This window comes from Idiotropiscis lumnitzeri, chromosome 8, assembly GCF_059441095.1.
Source record: "Idiotropiscis lumnitzeri isolate Australia: NSW breed Sydney's pygmy pipehorse chromosome 8, RoL_Ilum_1.0, whole genome shotgun sequence".
Taxonomy (NCBI): Eukaryota; Metazoa; Chordata; class Actinopteri; order Syngnathiformes; family Syngnathidae; genus Idiotropiscis; species Idiotropiscis lumnitzeri.
Genome location: NC_142398.1, coordinates 23,697,696 through 23,720,792, shown reverse-complemented (window position 1 = coordinate 23,720,792; position 23,097 = coordinate 23,697,696). Strand labels below are relative to the sequence as shown.

The 23,097-nt window shown below is 49.2% G+C and overlaps 4 protein-coding genes across 9 annotated transcripts; 3 read left to right on the top strand and 1 right to left on the bottom strand.

Annotated features, from left to right (window-relative positions):
• Positions 1-3,057: 3,057 nt before the first annotated feature.
• Positions 3,058-7,304, top strand: LOC148332937 (solute carrier family 22 member 7-like). Of its 5 annotated transcripts, none has more exons than XM_088301936.1 (9): positions 3,058-3,388; positions 3,713-3,816; positions 5,238-5,392; positions 5,451-5,619; positions 5,691-5,808; positions 5,873-6,197; positions 6,268-6,376; positions 6,811-7,017; positions 7,128-7,304. In XM_088301936.1, the coding sequence occupies exons 1-9, from the start codon at positions 3,065-3,067 to the stop codon at positions 7,207-7,209; spliced, it is 1,593 nt and encodes a 530-aa protein (XP_088158062.1). In that variant the 5' UTR covers positions 3,058-3,064; the 3' UTR covers positions 7,210-7,304. The 5 variants fall into 5 exon arrangements, with proteins under 5 accessions (XP_088158062.1, XP_088158063.1, XP_088158064.1 ...); XM_088301938.1 differs by lacking the exons at positions 3,058-3,388; positions 3,713-3,816 and adding exons at positions 3,871-4,708; positions 4,910-5,111; XM_088301941.1 differs by lacking the exons at positions 3,058-3,388; positions 3,713-3,816 and adding an exon at positions 3,872-4,708.
• Positions 7,305-8,394: 1,090 nt separating this feature from the next.
• LOC148332936 (sodium/calcium exchanger 1-like) lies at positions 8,395-13,735 on the top strand. The gene is made up of 11 exons (XM_088301928.1): positions 8,395-8,459; positions 9,061-10,776; positions 10,953-11,059; positions 11,759-11,779; positions 11,917-11,934; positions 12,007-12,021; positions 12,213-12,284; positions 12,346-12,467; positions 12,574-12,673; positions 13,010-13,273; positions 13,344-13,735. The coding sequence occupies exons 2-11, from the start codon at positions 9,089-9,091 to the stop codon at positions 13,718-13,720; spliced, it is 2,784 nt and encodes a 927-aa protein (XP_088158054.1). The 5' UTR covers positions 8,395-8,459; positions 9,061-9,088; the 3' UTR covers positions 13,721-13,735.
• A 1,092-nt stretch (positions 13,736-14,827) lies between these two features.
• On the top strand, positions 14,828-20,632 carry LOC148332935 (presenilin-2-like). 2 transcript variants are annotated; one of them, XM_088302981.1, is made up of 11 exons: positions 14,828-14,963; positions 17,064-17,194; positions 18,210-18,367; positions 18,455-18,596; positions 18,668-18,735; positions 19,081-19,301; positions 19,379-19,477; positions 19,705-19,767; positions 19,836-19,901; positions 19,978-20,093; positions 20,393-20,632. In XM_088302981.1, the coding sequence occupies exons 2-11, from the start codon at positions 17,084-17,086 to the stop codon at positions 20,546-20,548; spliced, it is 1,200 nt and encodes a 399-aa protein (XP_088159107.1). In that variant the 5' UTR covers positions 14,828-14,963; positions 17,064-17,083; the 3' UTR covers positions 20,549-20,632. The 2 variants fall into 2 exon arrangements, with proteins under 2 accessions (XP_088159107.1, XP_088159108.1); XM_088302982.1 differs by lacking the exon at positions 17,064-17,194 and having other exon boundaries at positions 14,899-14,963.
• Position 20,633: 1 nt separating this feature from the next.
• On the bottom strand, positions 20,634-22,855 carry LOC148332934 (protein dpy-30 homolog). The gene is made up of 5 exons (XM_088302983.1): positions 22,777-22,855; positions 22,399-22,436; positions 21,426-21,473; positions 21,207-21,334; positions 20,634-20,746 (listed from the first exon to the last, which is right to left on the bottom strand). Exons 1-5 carry the CDS (start codon positions 22,784-22,786, stop codon positions 20,674-20,676), a joined length of 297 nt encoding a protein of 98 aa, XP_088159109.1. The 5' UTR covers positions 22,787-22,855; the 3' UTR covers positions 20,634-20,673.
• Between the last annotated feature and the right edge of the window lie 242 nt (positions 22,856-23,097).

Genomic DNA, 23,097 nt, shown 5'->3' with positions numbered 1-23,097 from the left:
GTTTTTACTCGAAATTGTTATTTTTAACCCAATTGTTTTGAGTGTTCACCTGACATCAATTGATATGTTAGTGTTGTCAGGCGAAAATTGCTTGACAGCCCTGATCCGTGTATATGTATATACGATTGGTTAAACACGTTTTAATTGTTACGTATTGTTTGTTGAGCTGATCCGTCTAATGAAATGGAACAATAAATTCCAACGTAATCGGCGTACCCGGCTCAATTTGAGCACGCTTGTTTGTTCGCTTTCCTATGGCAACTACATTCGGACAAATAACGTAGGTGCTGTGATTCCCAACCCATGTGCCGTCTGAGATCATCAAAGTATTCAATGTTCAGCAAATGTAGTTACAAAAGAATGCAAAATCATATCATCTGCATAAAAATGACAACGTTCCTTTTTTTCACATTCTGTCCCACATCATTTATGCACGTGGCAAAAAGAGGTGGGCCAAGAATAGACCCTTGTGGCACGCCATGAGTAACTGTCAAAACATCAGAACGCAAGTAATCATATTTCTCACTTTGAGTTCTAGCAGAAAGATAGTTGCTTTAGTGTAATCATTTAATAACACATCATTTTGAAAATAAATCAGACGCGTGTGCACTATTTGTATTCTGTTTATTTGGATGTCAATGCGCAGGCATTCAAGGTATTTTGTTCTCGTGCGTTTGGTGCCGTTCTCAAAGATGGCCGACCTTTTGCGCATCGTGCATGCGGTGGTCACAGGTCAAGTCCGGACAGAGTGCTCGTCAGCAAGCTGAAAGTAAGCGCGAGCACGTTGCTAGCGTGCGGCCGTCAACGAACGCCGCGGCGGCAGCTGTGTCCGAGGGCGTCTCGGGCGAGTCCTGTCTCCGCACCTTTCTGGCACCTTCCTTTCACCTTTATTGGTTGACGAAAAAGGATTCAGTTGCAACAGCAGTGCGTAACCGTGTCTTGCGCAAGGACACTTGCACATGTTCGCAAGGTTTGAGAATCGGACCCACAACCTGAACAACGACCACTGAAGGAGTTCACGGGCCATGCTTGTCCTTCTGTTAAAAGAAGTGTGCCAACTTTTTGGTTTTTCTTCGACTTATTCTCCAAATGCCTTTTTTGGATAGCAATCGTGTAAGAATGTGATATGAGAACAAACTCGAAACGTTTTCTACTTCTTCCTACTGCCTTTGAACATGTAAACCGAGTCCAACCGTTGATGACTTTTTTTTCTTTCTTTCCTCCAATTTGTATTTTATTTCACGTTCAATCGAACATTAAGCTTTTGAGCGACGAGTATTCCCAGCAACTTTTCATGTGAGCAAAAGTATTGGGACAACTGCCACGTTGATTGTCAAATGTCGCCCACGTTCAAAGCACGCTCGCTCGCTCTCCTCGGGGAAAAGCGGCACACTGTCGGTGCATTGCCCAAAAACAAAAGACATGCTCTCTGACGTGGCCTCGCCGTCCATGTGACCGCATTGCAAAGGCCGAGGAATGAAGTGTCAATAATCGGTTGTCCGTAGGCGGATCCGATCAAGTCGGGTCAAAAGTCACGCCGCAAACGGGAAATGTGGCCATTAGGCGCATGAGCACATGTGGCAAGAGTACTCGAGTACAAGTCAACGGACTTGTGGAAAAAAGTACAACTCTTGAAAGCGAGTCTAACGGAAAAAAAAAAACGCGCACAGCAAATGATGGGACTCATCGATTAACAGAGGTGGCCGTCGTCATTCCGTCGCTAAGTTCCCGTCAGCGTCCACATCATTTCCGCGTCACACACAGATGAATAAAGAAAAAAGAACAAAAAAGGGACAGGCACGCTCTGAAAACAATCCGTAACGTGCGACCGAAAGATTGTGACCCATTATTTTCAGTTGTGCAGCACCTCGGAGTCCGTTCTCGACGCCGTTTGCCTGACTCGGACCGAAATATCGACGAGCGCTCACGGACGAATGCGCGGCCACCTCGGGCGATTGCTTTGAATTTTGAGGCCATCAAAACGTGCTCCCCAGCGTGGCGAGCGTTGGCAACAAACAAAAGATGATGACTCACAATAACGACAAGAAAAAACGTTTTTTTTCACCCAGCTACCAAGGTCAAACAATTATCATTATTTTTAGGGCAATAATTAAAATTAGAAGTCATAAAACAAACAAACAAAAAAAATGTCGTCCCACTCGTGAAAACGCCGCATTCCGATTAACATCGAGTTGAGCAGTAAAATCCATCTCAGCGGGTGGCCATTTTGTCACTTCTGCGGACTGAAAATGTCATCACAGTTTCTTGGTGCTCAGCTAGCGACCAATCATGACTCAGCTTTAGAATGCAGGTGAGCCGTGATTGGTCGTTACTTGAGCAACTGCGATGTCATTTTCAGTCAGCAGAAGTGACAAACGGAGATGGCGAGAAATGGGAGCTTATGTTCCCCAATCGTCGGGAAAGCCGACATCTCCGTGAGGTGCGACCGCAATAGAATGGAGCCAATCCAAATGGGGTCAACCCGATGATGCAACTTTTGGAATGAAAGCCACTTTGCCAGATCTTTTTTTTTTTTTTTGCCTTCGCTGCCATTTTCCGTTCCTCTTCAGAAACAAATATTGATCTGGTACTTTCTGTTGTTCATTAATGTGAGATCTTTGTCAAGTTTTTTTTTTTTTTAATCGGCATCTCCATCCGATAGATCACTTTCAATAAGTATTTGAGTACTTCAAGAAGTACAGGTAACTATTTGTTTGGTCAATCTAATCAATATTTCTTATTTGGTTTCTCATGAGACTTCCTCACTTGTTTTACTAGTAAGGTAACTTTTGGTAAGAGATTTACAAACTATATATTGTATGTAACTTTGAGGGTTGGCTTAGAAAAAAGAAATGGATCGACCAACACAAGTACAGTAACAAAGTATTTGACGGTCCACCACTGGTCATGCGGAACAAGACATCATGTCGAATTGTCTTGTTGCCAGCTGCGGATCAAGCAAGGAATGTCTTCCTCCCGCTCGCACGCACGCCCCTTCCTCTTTCTGCCTCAAAAAGCCCAAGAAGCAGAAACGCCTCTGAAGTCGCTCAAGCAAGCGTGCGCCATGAGGTTCGAGGAAATCCTCGACGATGTCGGCGGCTTCTCCAACTTCCAGTTCCTCGTTCTGAGCATCCTGTGCCTCCCGCGGGCCATCCTGTCGCTCCATTTCTTGCTGCACAACTTTGTGTCAGCGACACCAGCGCACATTTGCGCCCACGGACCACCGGCCCCGGACTTGACCCGAGCCGAAGCCGGCACCCGGAGCTCATGCGGCGTCGACGACGGGTCGACGAGCGGCAACCTGACCCTGGAGAAGAATTGGACCGGGCTTTGTCCTCACGGCTACGTCTATGACAGATCCGAGTTCACCTCGACCACCGCCACCGAGGTGAGGCCAAGTCCACCTCTGCTCTGCTTTGAACGAACCTTTTGCTTGCGGTGACCCCCCTCCCTCACCGCGTGCCCCCAAAAACTCCAGGTGCCTGCCGTGGAAAGACTTCACTCCTCGTTTTGTTTTTCCTGCACAAATATACAAGAGGTCTTGATCAGGACTCGATCAACTATTGACCAAGTTTTAATCGGACTCCAATCAAGTCTTGGCCCAGGTGTATGCCAGGTCTTTTTCAGGGGCTTTGATCGGGTCTTGAGCAGGTTGTGAGCAAATCTGGACCAGGTTTGGATCAAGTCTTCCATTCTGTCTGTGTGCGTGCAGTGGGACCTGGTGTGCGAGAACCGGCAACTGAATCAGGTGTTGGCCACGTATTTCTTCCTGGGGGTGACCTTTGGCGCCATCCTCTTTGGACATCTCTCTGACAAGTAAGTTAGCAGACAGAAAGTCACAACAAAGCACCGAGTCTTCTGCCGTGTCTTGTGTGACTCTTGTAAACAAGCGTGAAAAAGAGGAAGTGGTCAAGAAATCCGGCCGGTTCTGCCATTTTTCCACGCACGGTCACGTCTGTCTTCTCATGACCCTTCCAAGATGGCGCGGGGGGCGGAACGGCAGTCGCTTGGGCTCAGTCCTGGAAAAGCTGTCTTTGGAAAATACTTCCTGCCGTCTGGGAAACCAACTCTCTCTCTCTCCCTCTCGCTCTCCTTTTCTTTCTCTTTCTTTTCTTTTTTGTTTGTTTTTTTTTAACAAAAAAATTCCGTCGCGTTGGACATATTTGATTTGATTCTCCGACGCTTCCTTGATTGTCATTGTCTATGCACTTTGTTGATTGGTTACAGTCTGTTTACGTTAAAATTGCACCTTTATCGAGGTCAAGTCCAAGTCCAGATGAGATCAAGACTCAACCTTTAGACAGAAAATACTATCAGTTTTTTCAGGATCATCGAATTGGAGGAATTTCAATCTGCTCAAGACTCTTTGTTGCTTTTTTTTAACCGTGCGTGCAGATATGTTACGCTTTATTAGACCGACTGGTGAGCATGTCCGCCTCGCAGCCTTCCTGTGTGGAGTTTGCATGTTCTCCTTGTGCCCGCGTGGCTTTTTACCGGTTTCCTCCCACATTCCCAAAACATTTCATAGTAGGTTGATTGGTCACTCTAAATTGGCCCCAGGTGTGTCTGCGAGCGAGGCTCGTTGTTCATCTTTTTGTGCCCTGCAATTGGCTGGCAGCCACTTTAGGGTGTGACTCCGCCTCCTGCCCGAAGACAGCTGGGATGGGCTCCGGCACGCCCGTGACCCTCGTGAGGACAAGCGGCTCAGGTAACACGCCGACGTATGTTGCTTTATTATTGGTGGTCGAACCAGGGGGTGAGACGAGAAGGATATTTGACACCAGGGGGCAGCAAACTGCAGCGAGCCCATTCTTAACTCAAAGCCAATGAATGGCAAACGGCCCGTGACTTGGATAGCGCTTGTCCACCTATGAAGACACTCTTTGCGCTTCACATTCGCCTCCTGAAGGCCGGCGCAGCAGCAGAAGCAGCTCGAGGTTCAGCATCTTGCTCGAGGACACTGTGACGTGGTCGGAAAGGGCCGGGGGGGGTGGAACCCGCAACCTCTGGGTGAGAAACGACCGCTCTTCCGCTGAGCCGTGCCACCCCCAATGAACTCGAATGCACGGAGCTGCGGTAGGCTTTGGAGTCGGCGATTCCCTCGCGATCAGGTCAACCAATCCGCTCGCAGTTTCCCCGGTGCTCGTGAATGACCCGCGGGACCACAATTTTGCATGTGCTGCTCTTTGGGCTCTTTCCGGAAGACTAAACGATGGTCTTGGCGGTCATGTGTGCAGGTTCGGTCGAAAGTTGATGCTGGTGGCGGCGCTGGCGGGCACCACCATGTTGGGCGCGACCTCGGCTTTTGCCAGCTCTTACACCATGTTCGCCGTGTCTCGCGCGCTGAGCGGCATGACATTGAGCGGCGTATCCATCATCGGCACAGTTCTGGGTGAGCGACGCTCGCTTTGTCGTAGCCGTCCCGAGCTTTAAACGCTTGTGTCTCTCAGGCATCGAGTGGACGGACGTGAAGCATCGCACCTTGACGGGCACGCTCATCAGTTTGTCGTGGAGCGCGGGCAACATGCTGCTGGCCCTGCTGGCCTACGCCATCCGAGAATGGCGCCACCTGATGTTGGCCGTGACGGCGCCGTGTCTTGTGGCTTTGGTCAGTTGCTGGTAAGTCAGAAGCACGTCTGCGGGGCCCGGAGAGCGCGACCCCGTTCACGTGCGCCGCCGTCACCATCCAGGTGGCTGCCCGAGTCGGCCCGCTGGCTGCTCGCCAACGGCAGGACCGCCGAGGCCCATGAGTGCCTTGTTCGTTGCGCCAAGATGAACCGGAAGAATGCCAACAGACTGCAGCCGGAAGTAGGCGTCGCCACCGGTACGCTTCCTGCGCCACTTTTGCGTGAAAAGCCCCCTCTTGTTGCAGATCTTGGAGAAGGCGGCCATGTCCGACATGGCCAACACGAGCCATTCCTACCTGGATCTGCTCAAGACGCCTCAGCTGAGGAAGATCACGCTGGTCTCTGGAGTCTTCTGGTTTTCCGTGGGCTTCCTCTACTATGGCATCAGCTTCAGGATCTCAGGCTTCGGCGTCAACATCTACCTCACGCAATTCATCTACGGGGCCATCGAGGCGCCCGCTAAAATCCTGGCCTACTTTGTTCTGGACTGGATCGGGCGACGCAACGGTCAGGCAGGATTTCTGATCACGACGGGCGCGCTCATCGCCATCAATGCGGCTATTCCTCTCGGTGAGCGCAAGCGGCAGACAAAGCCGAATGAGGCCAGGTCTCGAGTGCGCGTTTCCCTTTTCTTTTTCAGACTTGTCTGTGCTACGGACCTGCGTGGCCGTGGTGGCAAAGGGCTTCTCCGAGGCGGCGTTCACCACCGCGTTCCTCTACTCGGCCGAGCTTTTCCCCACCGTCCTTCGGTAAGACCACCAAGCCTCACTCTCGAGACGGTCGGTCTACGTCTAGCCTCTGGGACACCGAAGTTCAACTTGTCTTCGGAGGTGGCAAATCCAGGTCCCGAAGTTTGGATTTAGCCACGGGTGCGTCTGCTTAACTGGCGGCTAAACGAGCTCATCTGGTAGACGCACCTGCGGCCAAAAGCCAAACTGCGGCAGGGTTTTGACTTTCTGGACCAGGTTTTCCCCATCTTTGTTGTATTGCACTGGAGAGGGGAGCCCTCTAATCTCGTTGCACACTTGAGTACAATGACAATAAAGGGATTTCTAATTCTAATCTCTGCTTCTCTTCTTCGGATGGAAGTAGTTTGAGTGTCATGCAAGTCAATCGTTTACTTCTGCTTTCAGTGAGCCCATGTCGCTAGCACACGATAGCCACGATTTGTTTCTTTGGACAGGCAGTGTGGAATCGGTTACACTTCCTGTCTGTGCCGCATCGGGAGCTCGGTGGCCCCGATGATCATGCTGCTTGAGGACACTTGGTTGTTCCTGCCGGCGCTCATCTTTTCCGCCACGGGAATACTCAGTGGCGCGCTCGTCTTCCTGCTTCCTGAGACGCTCAATGTGCGCCTGCCTGAGAACATTCTGGATATTGAGGAGGGAAGGTAGGCGGCGGGAAGGAACGTGTTGTGTTTCGACAACACGTCCTCGCACTGCTCCCTACAGTCAAAAGACAGCAGCACACATTGAAGGATGTCCTTTTTTTGGTCTTCAGACACAGGAAGTCGGAGCCTGACAACCGGTTTCGTAGTCTCGAGATGACTGCCAACAGCGCTGCGGCGGCGGCACATGATTAGCCTGCTGGCATTCCAAGCGGCGCAAGATACAGTATTTGATTTGGGATATGTTTGACTTTTTGACTTGCATGAAAATAAAGAACCAAATTCCTCTTCTCTTCTCGTAACTACATCACTGCATGCACAATGAGCTTGCATTTCCAATTTCATCAGATATTATGAGTTGAACAAAAATGTTTTCAAGTGCTCCTGTAAGGAGCAATTCAAGTAAATAAAGGATGGCATGATGCTCTCATAGCATTCCAGACACATTTGAATCCTGAGTACCGATTACCGCGGATTCGAATCGAGCTGATGCCGGCCTGACTTCAAGGCATCGAGTACTCGCAAATGGCCGTCACCGATACCAGTCACTGGCGTTGTTCGCCGCTCAAGAAGGAAATGGATCACAACGGCCCGTTTTTTTTTTTTCAAAGTCAACTGCACTTATGGCGTCCTTTCAAATGCTCACTAAGATTGCATTTCTTGAAGTCTGGGTCTGTTTACGTTTCTATCCATGCCACGACCAATATTGACATGCTTATGCGCTAACTCAATTTGGGCGCTACAATGACTTTGTGCGTTCCAGGATTTCATCCATAGATGGAAGTACAGGCGGTAGCGCTGCCTGCTTCGGATTTCGATGGCGCCATTGTGCAGGCTGCGAAGTCTAACCCTAACCCATTTTTGGATTGAGGAAATAAGTGGTGTTGACCATCCGCACTGATCAAAACGTGCAATTTTTTCACACGCACTTCCTGTTAGGATCTTCGAGCTTGGTGAAGGTTGGCGAAGGTCATTGCAATCTTTAGCGTTAGCCGCTATCGCAAACCTGGCAAACCTTTTAACTTGTTTGTTACCTTGTTTGGTGGCGTTTGGCCACCGGCACCCTGATAAGCCCGTCGCTCTGCAGCCATCTTTAGAACTTTATCTCCTCACTTAAGTGCGCTTATCACGCCCCCTCCCCCGTCCACGTTTCCCTGGCGATGCAAACACGTGAGCTGAGCATTTTCTTTTTGCACTAATTAGGAATGCTCTTGTTTTGTTTTGTTTTCAAGCCTTCCTTAAGCAGAGCAGATTGTCTTGATTGTGATGCTTTCTTCTGGAAGTGACAAATATGGGCGGGAGCTCTCTCTTGGCTCCGCCCACTCACATTAGAAGTGTGTGGGCCCACTCAGCTGCTTCACTTTCTGTCAGCTTCTCGTCCTCTTCACATCTTCTCTTCGTCCTTTTTCAACATTTTTATCCAAGTTCATAGAAAGCTTTGGAAGGTGAGTTTGCATCAACCAATCAATTAAAAAAAATATATATTTTAATCCAAAAACTAAAGCCATGACGGAAAACTTTCTGTTGGATATGAAATGCGCAGATCATCTTTATTATACGCTGTTCACATCACTCTATCAAGTATTGATTTGAAAAAAAAAAACACCCAAACAATTCCAAACCAAACGTGAAATCGTTTTTCTTTTTTTTTTTCAATTTGTGAGAATGTGACGTATTAATTATGCCGCAACATCAAGCTCCGTATTCCATTTTATCACGAAAGCTCGATTGCAACATCGTCATGTTGAGCAGATGATTTTTTTGGGGGTGAATTATTTTTTGCACAAAGAACTTGAAGTCGGGATCGGATGAGTAAATCCCTCTCTCCCCCCAAACGGTGTCAGGCAACAAAGTTGATATGCCGTCGTCGTTGCCCTTTGACGTCACGTCCAATCTGCAACTGGCTTTCGTTATCAATTATTTCTTTTCACATGGTTACGTAAAAAGTCGAAAGTGGTTTGGTGGTCCTCGAAATGTGAGCCTGATAACGTCTGATTGAATTTGTTCTTTTTTGTAATACGCCGTTCGCGTCTTTCCATCCGGCAGGCTAGCGGAGGAGCGCTAACATCTCGCAATGCATCGAGCCGTGACGCCGTCATCGTGGCTTGTTTTGTTGCCGCTGGTGTTTGCGAACGCGGCGAGCTGCGCTGCCGTCGCCCGGATGAACGACACGCTGCGCAACAACACCAAATGCAGCGGCGGCACCAAGTGCAAGGACGGCGTCGTCTTGTCCCCGTGGCAACCGGAGGACCCCGGCCTCCCGGACCGCCTGGCCAGGGCTACCATTTATTTTGTGGGTCTCGCTTACATGTTCGTGGGCGTGTCCATCATCGCCGACCGCTTTATGGCGTCCATCGAGGTCATCACATCTCAAGAGCGACAGATAAGCGTCAAAAAATCCAACGGGGAAAGGTTCACGACCACCGTGCGCATCTGGAATGAGACCGTGTCCAACCTGACTCTCATGGCGCTGGGTTCGTCCGCTCCGGAAATCCTGCTCTCTGTTGTCGAGATTTGCGGTCACAACTTTGACGCCGGAGAACTGGGGCCCAACACCATCGTGGGAAGCGCTGCCTTCAACATGTTTGTCATCATCGGCCTTTGCGTCTACGTCATCCCCGACGGGGAGACCCGCAGGGTCAAGCACCTGCGCGTTTTTTTCGTCACGGCCGCCTGGAGTGTCTTTGCCTACACGTGGCTCTACCTGATCCTGGCCTTCTTCTCGCCGGGCGTCGTGGAGATTTGGGAGGGGCTTCTGACACTCTTCTTCTTTCCCGTTTGCGTCAGCTTTGCATACGTGGCCGACCGCCGCCTCCTCTTCTACAAGTACGTGTACAAGCGCTACCGAGGGGGGAAGCGCAGGGGGGTCATCATAGAGACCGAGGGTGAGCCGGAGCTTCCTTTCCAAATGCCGGCCCTGTTTGACACCGAGCTGCGCTTTGACGTGCCGCTGGAAGACGGCCCAGCGAGGAGGCCGGAGCATTTGAAACCCAAACATTGGGTCGAGGAGACCGAGCAGTTTCGGGATCTCGCCGTCTACCACGGTTCAACACAGCGGGACCAAAGTGGCACGTTCCACCGGTGCCACGCCTCGCAGACCGCGACGGACATCCCAAAGAACGAGTCGGCTGCCGACCCCGACCGCGGCATCCCTTGGCGCGACGTCGCGTCCCAAAGGTCCGCTGAGGTGTTCTTCCAACCGGCAAGGTACCAGTGCTTGGAAAACTGCGGCAGCGTTGCACTGAATGTGCGTCGAGCAGGCGATCTGAGTTCAAGCATCGCTGTTGACTTTCAGACGCAAGACGGCACTGCCAAAGCCGGTTCGGATTTCTGCTGCAAGCGGGGAACGTTGGTGTTCCGGGCCGGCGAGACCCAGAAGGAAATCCGTATTGAAATTGTCGACGACGATGTCTTTGAGGAAGAGGAGCACTTCCTGGTCCACTTAAGCGGCGTGAGGGTTGTTTCGGGCGGCGACGGCGGCGTCGAGGGAAGAGATGACGGCAGTTCGGCGGCTCTGGCTTTGCCTTGGACAGCCACGGTCAGCATATTTGACGACGACCACGCAGGCATCTTCACCTTTGAGGAGCCGGCAATGACTGTGAGCGAGAACATCGGCGTGATGGAGATCGGGGTCGTCCGGACCACTGGCGCTCGTGGAGTGGTTGCCGTGCCATACAGAACCATTGAAGGGACCGCCAAAGGGGGCGGCCGAGACTTCGAGGACACTCACGGCGTCCTGGAGTTTGACAACGATGAGATCTGGTGAGTGCAAATTATGTGCGACACGAACCGGGTCATAAGACGAGAAAACATCTTAGCCGGCTGCTGCCGCGTCCCTTTTTAGCGGGAGTTCATCAACCGATCAGGCGGCGAGTTTTTTCTTCTTCGTGACGGCTTCATCATCACCATCGTCATGCTTCTTTCTCTTTGTGTTTCAGTAAAACGCTTCGCATCAACATCATCGACGGCGAAGCGTACGAGAAGAACAAAAAGTTTTGGGTGGAGATTGACAAGCCACGACTGCTGGAGATGAGCCACAGGAAAGGTGGGGGTGTGGCCTTTCTCACCTCTCGCCGGGGCGAGCAAAGCACCTCGCTAAGCGCACAGCTCTGTTCCTGCTCAGGCAAAAAACATGCAAACTGACCCCAAGTCAATGTTCGAGGACAATCTTGAAAAGCTTTCTTGCGCGAATTGATGAAGCCACAACGTCTCTGTATTTTAAAGGTTTGGCCAATTGACAAAAAAAAACGTTTTAGCTTACAGCATTTCATTTCCATTTCACTTTTGACACGTCATCAGTCCATACAATGAGTACACTTTTAGGGACTATTGAGTTCTTAGGTCCGAAAGGAGGTTTGCACATGGCTGACCACATCTTCTGAGGATTTCAGCATTGTGCGACCCCATCTGGCTCCTTTTCAAGGTTTCGCATTTTGGGCGTTTTTCCTAGCCCTCCTGCGGGTTCAGATCAGGGAATGTCGTTAATATTTGTCAACTGTGGGGACGTTCCAGACTTTCTTCTGATTGAGGGCCATAGAAGTCAATTTGACTCGACTTGCCCTCGAATTTGGTAGTTATCTCAATAATTCATCAGAGTTTTTGGAATAATTCAGATCTTGATGTTATCACATTTTTAAAAAAAAAAAAAAACAGCCAAAGACCCAAATGTTTGTTGCTTTGCTCGGTTTGTGTGTCACAAAGCTGAAAACACGTTTCTTTCCTGTTTTGTGGTCGACGTCCTCAGCTGTTCTGCTTCAAGAAGTTGGTAAGTCGCCTTTCATGCTACATGCCCGTTTTTCAATATTTTGGGCTTCTGTTCTTTTTTGGGTCGTACGCATTTTTTTCCAAGCAAGCTCTCTGAGAAAATGAAGCCAAAGTGTGTTCTTATCTCTTTCTCTGTAGGTGGATTCTTGCTCACAGGTGAGCGAAAGCAGAACTTTCGGAAGGACATCATGTCGGCTAATGAGTAATGTCACGCTTTTGTTTTGACAGACAAACCAATGTTCGGTAAGAGCACTTTTCTTCAAGAACACTGACTGGTTGTTTGCGGCGACTGGTGGACGCCGATCCAGTCTGTGCTCCTGGAGGACCTTGTGGTCAGGTGTACCATGTGTCTTCTTCCCAAAACCTTTTCTCACCTCTCTTTTTGGCTTTTCCTCACCACCTTCTCACCTTCTTCTCACCTCATCATCCGACAGGCAAGGAGCCGGTCTACAGAAAGCTCCAACGGCAAGAAAAACCAAACCCCGCTTCCATTATTACCATCTCAGGTGAGCTTTGTCGTCGTCCATCCTCTGCGAGGGCCTTTCAGCGCAAGTGTGTGTCTCTCAGAAGGAGCCGAGAACTTGGGGACAAAAGAGGAAGATGAGCGGCGGATCGCTCGGTTGGGTCGACCGATGTTGGGCGAAAACGTCAAACTGGAAGTCGTCATTGAAGGGTCTTACGAGTTTAAGGTGTCACCTTCATCAAATCTTCTTCGGTCACATATAGTCTTCAAGTTCAAGTATTGATTTGTGTCCGACAATTGTTGGCGTGTCTTGACACAACATTGTGTGCCAGAGTGCTGTGGACAAGGTTCTTAAGAAGACCAGACTGGCCGTGCTTGTGGGAACGACGTCGTGGAGAGAACAATTTGTGGAGGCCATCACAATAAGCGCAGGTAAACAATTTGCAAGTAAAAAAAAACACCAAGCATGCTTGTGTTGCGTTCTCGTGGTGGTGTCACCGGCAAGACCGGCAGCAAAAGCAAACGACAGTCCGGCCAAGACCCGACGGGTCAACCCTGCCACAGCCGGACCAGCAGGACCAGCATGTCGAGCAGCCGCAGTCTTGCCTGGTGTCAGCAGCTACCAGCAGGGCATGCGCCGCATGTTCCGCTCCTGCCCAGTGGCCCGCGGGTCACTCGGCCGAAACGGAACGCTGAAGTCGGTGACGGCGGCCAGAGCAGCCGCAGAAACACTTCAGTGAAAATGTGGCCCGCCTTTCTTGTGTGTAGGCGATGACGATGGTGACAGCAAGAAGCCGCCGTCTGCTCTGGACTATGTGATGCATTTCCTGACCGTCTTCTGGAAAGTTCTGTTTGCGTTAGTCCCGCCCACCGACTACTGGAGCGGCTGGGCGTGCTTCGTGGTCTCGATCGCAGTCATCGGCGCCCTGACAGCGGTCATCGGGGACCTGGCGTCGCACTTTGGCTGCACGGTGGGTCTGAAGGACTCTGTCACAGCTGTGGTGTTCGTGGCGTTGGGCACGTCGGTGCCAGGTAGGTGGTCGCTCGCGTGTCTGGCATGGCCGAGGCACGATGTCTTCTCAGGGTCTTGTGTCTTCCTCAGATACCTTCGCCAGCAAGGTGGCGGCCAGCCAGGACCAATACGCCGATGCCTCCATTGGCAACGTAACAGGAAGTAACGCCGTCAACGTGTTCCTGGGTATCGGCGTGGCCTGGTCCATCGCCGCCATTTACCACTCCTCCCAAAACCAGGTGTTCAGGGTGGACCCGGGGACGTTGGCTTTCTCTGTCACCCTCTTCACCATCTTCGCCTTCATCTGCATCGGCGTTCTCATCTATCGGCGCCGACCTGAAATCGGCGGAGAACTCGGCGGACCGCCGCTCGCTAAGACAGCCACTGCCGGCTTGTTTTTCAGTCTGTGGTTGACGTACATCGTCTTGTCGTCGCTCGAGGCTTACTGCCACATCCCGGGCTTCTGACCACGCCGCTGCTGTTGCCGCCACCTCCTTATTTTTGGACCTCCGACCATCGTAACGCCGACGGACGGACGACGATGGCACGATTCAGGCGGAATTGAATTTTTTTTCTAAATGACGACGTTGCCCTCATGATCATTACCGAGTGATCCATGTTGAACACATAAATAAAATCCGAAACATTATTGCAATTGTTGGGAGAAATGTTTTGATTTCATTTCTTTCGGGCCTCCAAATGTTTGAGCCTGTGAAACGGATGCGATGAGAATAACGAGCGACAAAGTTGTCGTGTGTGCATTTGCCTGCCGACAAATAAGAAATCGACGTGTTCCGGCCCAACTCTTTGCGCGTTCCATGCTTGTGCGCCGTCAGCCTGAGTCAACCCAGCAATGAGGTCAAGGGTTCCGATCACCAATCGGGTCCCGGGAACTGCATCCGTTCAGGCCAAATCTGTCGGGGGTTTTTTTTATTTGATGATTGTCATGCGGTAGTTTGATGTTCGTCTTGCGATAACTCTGCTTTGACCTCCTCCTCCGAAGTTTTTTTGTGTCTTTATTTCCTTCACATAAGCATCCGGTCAAAGAACTCAATACTGCCCTCTAGGGGTAGTAAAAGCAACATTACATATATATATATATATATATACAATCCATCCAACTTTATGTATATAGCGTCAGTACACAAACAAAAATGGCACTAATAATATAACGACTGAAGCAAAAAAAACAGATGAAACTTCCCTAGACCAGCCAATTGACACATTGACAATGCTCACCTTTATTGTATTTAGTACTTTTTAAATTAATTAATTAATTAATTAATTTAGTTAAAACTGCACGCCCGACTGGTTAGCACGATGGCTTCACAGTGCAGAGGTCGTGGGTTCGATTCCGCCTCCGGCCTTCACGTCTGGACTTTGCATGTTCTCCCCGTGCCTGCGTGGGTTTCCTCCGGGTACTCCGGATTGTTTTTACACATTTGTGGAATGAAATACGCATTTGTAAATGTTTTTGCTACAATAATGTCGCCGTACATAACTTTCATCCTTTTTTTGCTCTTCCTGGTGACGTTGGTCATACTGCAAAAAAAATCCACATATCGTGGTCACGTCTTTTTGGCAGCGCAGAGGCGTACGTCACTTAGATTACGTGAGTTGTGGTCATCTGACAACCTGCTGACTTGACTTCCGGTTTTCGACTTCCGGTTTGGGACTGGCAGGCTCCGCGGCGCAGGCTCAACAAATCAGGTAAACTTTGACGTCAAACATTCTCTCTCAAACATCTCAACCAAATAACAAACAAAACAGGCCAGGTTGAGCGGGGTAGTGACGTCACACGACCAATCCTTTCGAGTTCGTCACTTGACATAATTGTGCGACGTCAAAGGAGGATTTCAGTTCTCGTCGAAGGAGGGCGATAAAAAAAAGGGTTCCGAATTGTAATCAGCTTCAAAATGAATCAATTGTTACCGGAAGTCTCTTAAAAATGTGCCAAGTCTTTCACGGCGACATTCGAATCGCTGCAATGCAATTTGTATTCCTTCTCGCCATTTGCGCAAATCCCAACCTCCGCATTTATTGTTCAGTCTTTTTGGATTTTAAGTCCCCATCCTGCGTTTCTTTCATGATTACATTTCCACGAATTGATGAGAAAATTGGATTACAAACGTGACAGAAAAAACATTTATAGCATTAAAAACAATAAAAGCTATTATTGTAAAAGTGCAAAGACAGGAAAGACGTTTTTTATGAGGGGGGGCAGTTCGTTTTCAAGTTGTTAAAAATGGTTCAAGTAAGGAAAGACTTTCGATATGACATGCCGTCCAAAAATTATTTGGGATTTATGTGTAGTTGTGTCCATGAAAATGCATTTTGTAAATGTTTTTCATTTGATACTAGTGTACATTTTCTTTGCCACAAATATGTCAATAAAATCGTTGTCGTTTTGCAAAGCTAAATTGATTATAAATGTAATTTGGAGACCGATTATTGGTTAGATCTTGAAATTCTGTGGTGAAAGTATTATTGATGAGGTGATAAATATTGAATATCTGTTTAACATCGAACCTCTCCGTCATGACGTCAGCCGTTTACGTCTTCCGGTCCGAGAGCGTCCGCCCAAAAAACCCCCAAAAAAACACGTCTGCTAAATTGCTAATGTAGCCGTTGTCTTATTTTCTGTCTCGATGCGTATTGATTGAAATCCAACATTTCTGTTCGTAGCTGTTCTATGTATAAATGTAATTGTGTTAATTGTTAACTTAAATATGATTTGTGTCTTCTAAGATAGTTTTTTTTAAATTAATAAGTGTAGGCAGCTCACTTGATTATTGTACTTCATAAAAACAAAATGTAATTGAATTTACAGAACAAAACATTTTGGACATTTTGATTTGAGACTTCTCTTTGTAAGTTGCTGTACAAGTGCAAGTAATTGTCGATGGTGAGCAAAACAAAAGGGTGTCGGGTTGTTGCTCAACTGTCGCCGTTGCTCACAATTGGCAAGTTTAGCTGGCAAAACGACCTCAAAGGAACACCACCTTATTCATTTTTTGCACTTCATGGCAAAATGCTCAATCAAATGTTGGTTGCAAATCACGGCCGAAACGTTGCGGATGTGCTAATCGCTTTAAATGTCCATTTTCCGAGCGGCAATGTCCACGACCACGTTCTCACTTTTCGATTTCTTTCGATCGGAGAGACGCAAGTGCGATTGTTCGTGTTGTGCATCATCGTGGCAAACGACCTCGTGAGGAAAGCCCGCCCGAAAAAGCCCAGGTGCCGTTTGATTGTGATGTCGGCACGTAGCTGCGGTGACGTGTCGTGAACGGCGCTGGACTTAGCTGCCTGAAAACGTGACACGAGGCGCCGTAACTTCCTCCTCAGAAGGACGCCGTCGATAGCTCGTGTTGGACTCGTTCAGCGAGGCGACATTTCTGGAGCCAGTTGAGTTATCCGGAGACAAAAAGCAATTGAGCACGTGCCGCGCACACCTGACGTCTCGCTCACGTGTTCCACAAACGTTTTCGGTTGACTTGTTTTCAATGAAGTTGCGGCACATTGTCAAAAAATAAAGTTCAGATCACGTTCAAGCGTAAAACTGGGACAAGACTCTTGATGCAAACGGTTAGCAGCATGTGGTTTTGCTTTTGCTCCCAAAATAGGATATCGATTCAAATGAAGGACTACAGGTATCAAAGAATGTTAACCGTTGACACTGAAATTGGAACAATTTGGACCATTTCAAAGGGAACCAGTTTTCTGAACAATAAACTGGTTGTTGATTAATTGGGCGATCGATTATTTGCCGATGCCCTTTCGAGTCAGGTGGCGATGTTGTGTTTGCAGGCGGAGTTGGGGGCGTGGCCATGAACGTTTCAGACAACGAAGACGACGCCTATACAGAGCGCACGGCGCTCGTCCAATCCGAGAATCCGGCCGTGCCTTCGTATCGACCGGATGAGCGCTCACTAAAAAGGGTAAACGTTGACCTTCTGCGTTGCTACGAGCACGCTCCAGTCGGACTCTTGCAGAACTGCGTGCTACTAGTGCTGCTACTGACATCACCAAATTCCACTTGTTCACATCTGGCTCGTACTCGACTTGCGGTACGCTAAAAAAAAACAACAACAAAAAAAACACGGAATCCTCAATGCCGACCCAAGTCGATCTGAATCAATTTGACACCTTGCCTTGCGCGTGTCAGGAACACAGCAAAGCAAAAGGAAGCCAGAAAGTGTCACAAAGTCCAGGAGGAAAGAAAGAGGATTCAAATTGACTCAATTTTCCCATTGTTGAATTGCTCAAGAGTCAGAGGTGGCGTCCCGCTCATGTTCACTTCACTTCACTCTTAAAGTGTTTCTTTCTTTTTTTCCACTTCCTCAAAGCATTTAAGCCTAAATCTAAGTGAATCACAACCACAAGATGTTAAATTGAATTGAAATAATCCGCGGCGGCACGGTGGACAACCGGTTAGCCCGATGGCCTCTCACAGTGCAGAGGTCGTGGGTTCAATTTTGGCTCCGGCCTTCCTGTGTGGAATTTCCATGTTCTCCCCGTGTTCGCGTGGGTTTCCCTCCAGGCACTCCGGTTTCCTCCCACATTCCAAAACTATGACAGGTCGATTGGACACTCGAAATTGCCCCTCGGTATGAGTGTGAGCGCGGATGTTTGTTTTTTTTTTTTTACGTGTGCCCTGCGATTGGCCGGCAACCAGTTCAGGGTGTGACCCCGACTACTGCTCGAAGACAGCTGGGATAGGCTCCAGCACCCCCGCGACCCTCGTGAGGAGAAGCGGAACAGAGAATGGATGGATGGGATGAAAGAATCCGATGGAATCTGATTAACGAATCGAAATGGATTCGATTCGTTAGGTGTTGAGCAATCACACTTGCGCGTCACTAGTTTTGGCTCTGGAGTAAGGCGTCGTCGTCCTCACTCGTGAAGGGTTCCAGGGGCTCCCGCTAAACGGCCGGCATGCCCCCTCCCCCGCAGACCACCGGGGAGCCGGCGGCGAGCGACGAGGAGCTGAGTCTCAAGTATGGAGCCAAGCACGTCATCATGCTATTTGTGCCCGTCACGTTGTGCATGGCGCTGGTGGTCGCCACCATCAAGTCGCTCCACTTCTACAGTGACAAGACAGACCAGCAGCTGTGAGCCGCCGCCGCATCCGTTAACCCCGCCGCCGCATCCGTTAACCCCGCCGCCGCTACTTACCGCCCTGCCGCTCTGGCCCGCAGGATTTACACGCCGTTCACAGAAAACACGTCGTCGGTGGGTCGGCGTCTGCTCAACTCGGTCCTGAACGCCATCGTCATGACCAGCGTCATCGTGGTCATGACCATCTTCCTGGTCTTCCTCTACAAGAAACGCTGCTACAAGGTGCGTCCCCTTTACCCCCTCCGCCCCTGCCGCCATCTTTGCTTTCACGCCGCTCTGCTCTTTGCTCTCAGCTGATCCACGGCTGGCTCATCCTGTCTTCGCTCTTGCTGCTCTTCTGGTTTAGCTTCATGTACCTCAGGTGAGAACGCCGTATTTTCTATCAGCAAATCAATTGCAGGCGCTTTGCATTGGTTGGCCAAACTACTACGAAAAGGACTTGAAATCAAATTGAATCGAAACGGAAACATCCGGAAATAAATTGCAACCCCACCGCCCCAAAAACATAAAAAAAAACAGACAAATTATTTGAGTGGAATCAAAATGGCACAGAATTGCTCCCTAAAGAATCAAAACCAAAGTGAATCGGAATTAAATTGTGAATGGCAACTAATGACCGAAATGGAATCCAATCACTAAGTCGACAATTGGAAATTGCGGTACGGTTCGCCGATGGTCACGTGACGCTTATGCTCCTCCTCCTCAGTGAGGTGCTGAAGACGTACAACGTGGCCATGGACTACCCGACGGCGAGCGTGCTGATCTGGAACTTTGGCGCGGTGGGCATGACGTGCGTCCACTGGAAGGGTCCGCTGGCGCTGCAGCAGGCCTACCTGATCGTGGTCAGCGCGCTTATGGCGCTCGTCTTTGTCAAGTATTTGCCCGAGTGGTCGGCCTGGCTCATCCTGGCCGCCGTCTCCGTCTACGGTGACCGCCCCGGACGCCCCCCAACTCCGAGCCCGTCGGCCGTTCTGACGAGGTCGTCTTTGTTCCCTCGCTCGCAGATTTGGTGGCTGTCTTGAGTCCGAAGGGTCCGCTGAGGATGCTGGTGGAAACGGCGCAGGAGCGCAACGAGCCCATCTTCCCCGCCCTCATCTACTCGTGTAAGTTGGTTCCAAAAAAAACAAAAAAAAAAATGGTGTTGCACCACCACTTCAAAAAAATGAAACCAAATCATTTGGAAAAATTGACTTCAAGATTGCGTCTTTGTTGAATTCAAATCCAGCTCGCATCTCCCAAGACTGGTTTGACTTATTTATTTATTGTTTTAAACGTTTTGACACGCAAGGCCAACCCGAGTTGTTGACGAGAAATCTGTGTGTGTGTGCAGCCGCCATGGCGTGGACGGTGGGCATGGCGAGCCCCGCGGACAGCGAGCCACGGTGTGACACAGGTGGGCATCCGCGCACGCGACAAACTACCGCGGCCGCTCGTGCTTACGTTTGCCGTGTTGTGTGACAGATGAGGAGGCGGAGCCCAGCGGCGAGAGGGAGGAGGCGGAGGAGGAGCAAGACGAGCCGGACGAGCGTGAGTGGCGTGACGGCAGCGTCGTGTGTGTGAGAGACGCGCGTGTGTGTGACGCGTGTGCGCAATGTGGCGTCAGGCGGCGTGAAACTGGGCCTGGGCGACTTCATCTTCTACAGCGTCCTGGTGGGCAAAGCGGCGGCAGGCGGCGGCGACTGGAACACCACCATCGCCTGCTTCGTCGCCATCTTGATTGTAAGTCGTTCCCAACTTGTGTCGTTCAGATATCGGAAAAGGTCCCGATTCTGCCTAAAAACGCGGGGATCGGATCTGCGAGTCGCAACCGATATGGTGCCGATACCGGCCATCAAATATCAAATATGAGAAGCCTTCGCATGGTTGCCGTTTCTGGTTACGTGTCGACGAGTTTGGTGATGAGGCACTTGCTGTCGAGATGTGTGTGCGTGCATAACCCCGCCCCCTCCTGCTTCAACCAGAGGTGAATCAATTGAGAGGATTTGCTGACTGCGTGTCAAATTGTTGGTACGTTTCAGGGTCTGTGCGTGACGCTGCTGCTACTTGCCATGTTCAAGAAAGCCTTGCCAGCGTTGCCCATCTCCATCACATTCGGCCTCATTTTCTACTTCGCCACCGACTCGCTGGTGCGACCTTTCATGGACGACCTGGCCACGCACCACTTTTATATCTGACACCAACTTTGTAGCTTTTCCTTCACGGCGTTGGCGTTGGCGTCTCCGCCGTTGCGCTCCAATAAAAAGGACATCTTGCTACCACTTGAGCTTGTGTGACCTTTTATTGGCAAAGATGAAAAGCTTCAATTGCGCTCGTCAAACTGCGACTTGTTCTTGAGAAGGAAAGCCGCCAGATACTCGATGGGGTTCAGTGGCCTATGCACAAAAAAAAAATCGCTTCGTTAGACGCACGCCGGTCGCAACAAAATAAGCAATAGTGGCACCCGACTTGCGAGTTGGGCATGGTTTCGTCGGCAAGCCAAGAAAACATACAAAAAATGGAACAAAAAAACACAAATTCAAATTCTTTGTTTTTCACCAAAGAAAATGGCACCAAAACATCAGAGACCACGACCGTCATGACAATCGGGATTCCAATTTGGCCTCTGCAGCGCAAAGCAAATCGTGGCTGCCATTTGAATTTTCTTGCAAACACGCAATGAAAAAAAACAAATCAATCAATAAAATGGAATCGGGTTAACTTGTCGTCAGCCAACGGGAGACGAGCTTGCAACTATCAAGTTGGTTGCGTTGCCGTTTTTGGCAGCAAAAATATTTGTTTCCCGTCGAGCGTTTTGCCTGGCAAGTCGGGGTGGTGTGTTTGTTGACCTCTGACCTCTCCTTGGCCAGCACGGCGAGGCCTTGCAGCAGGATGGGCACCACCGTCTGGTCCAGATAGGCACGTGTGGGCAAGGCCTGCAGGTCCACCTTTTGCTTGCACGTCTTCTCCTGCTCCAGTGTCCTCTGGCACACGGCAAAGCATGGTGGCAATTATGCGTGCGTGCGTGCGCGCGCACGTGCGTGTGGCGCGCACGTGCGTGTGGCCACACCTCACCTGGATGTTGTCTGTCAGGCCGAACTCTGCGTGGGGGTTTTCCGACACCTGCGCCACAACAAAATGACAATCAGCATCTTGCCACCCGAGACGACATACACCAACAAACACATCGATTGGTGCGCACGCAACGTGTGTGTGCGTTTCTCCTTCCAAATCTTCTCCAAATGCTCGCCTGCACATCACAATATGCCCAAATTAAAAATTAAAAAAAAGACATCAACACAACTGGCACCTTTTATAAATTTCATTCTGAACCTCTTGCATATTGGAAATGCGTGCGTCTGAAAAAACAAACCCCCCAAAAAAAACGGATTATTGCTGATCACATTAGTGAAGAATTGCATTTGTGTTACAACATGAGCAAAAATTCAGTACCAAAGACAGTTAAAGTTAAAATACAAATTGACGACAGTCCACCAATCGAACTGCAGAAGTTCATCAGCTTTGTTTTTAGTCGCTGTAAAATGAGGAACTATTTTTTCTTCCTAAAATTGCAACTTTTCCTCATCAAATTAGAACTGCAAGGAAAACCAACCTTTCTCTTGGAAAATTTAAACGATCATGAAATGTGAACTTGCGACTTCAGCGGTTCCGATCATGCAAGGACATTGTGACTTTCCTTGTCAACTTTAGTTACAGTCAAGAACTCAACTCACAATGTCACCTTTGTCATAAAATGTTAATATTCGTGTGAAATTTCCACCCGACGGAAAACGTTATTTTAGTTGTTTTTCTTGTAAAATGGCAACTTTATCATCAGTGTCACTGCAATGAAATGAAAGAATCTGTTATCGAAGCTCTGAGCTTCAGTAGTAAATGTATTTTTTTTTAAATCAACTCATTGTATTGCGTGATGATGACGATGATGATGATGATTATGATGATGATGATGATTATGACGATGACGATGATTATGACGATGACGATGATTATGATGATGACGATGATGATGATTATGACGATGACTCACTGTGGGATGCTCCATCGTGTGTTCGGCGTCTGTGTGCTCTGCAAAGAGAATTGGGGTCACTTGGACAGCCTCGAAATATGTTTCCAAACCTCTTTTCTTGCTTTCTTTTGCAGCTGTTGACACTAAAAAGTGCAAATGTTGTGTTTTATAGCGATTGAAAGGGGGGAATAAAACAGGCGGTTGCTCGTCCTGATTTGGGAGCACTCATTTGGCGCTAGCAAGTTAGCTTAGCATCAAGCTTTAAGCGTTCGACGTCTGCGGACATTTTGTGGTCGCTCGTAACGCGAACGGAAGCAACATCATCAACTTTGACCTACAAAAGTATTAGAATTATTGTATCTACCGTTGAAAAGACTCAAAGAACAACACTGAACTCACCATCCGCCATGTTTGTTTTGGGTAATATTTTACACTTTCCGCCGCCGATTCGCCACTCCAATGACGTCACTTCCGAGTGACGTGCTCATTTCTGGCCTGACCTTCAAAATACAGTATAGGGGGAAAAAAACAAAAATACTGTATGTTCAAACAAATAAAAATAGAGAAGTCATTATTGCTCAAGATCATCCGTGTTGTCAAAGGGACACTCCATAGACTGCAGTCCTCATCAAGTGCAGCAAAGATATACAAAAAGTGGACATCCCTCCAAGAATGATGAAAAGATGGGAAGAAACGTGTTAAGGAGGCCAGCAGCAACAT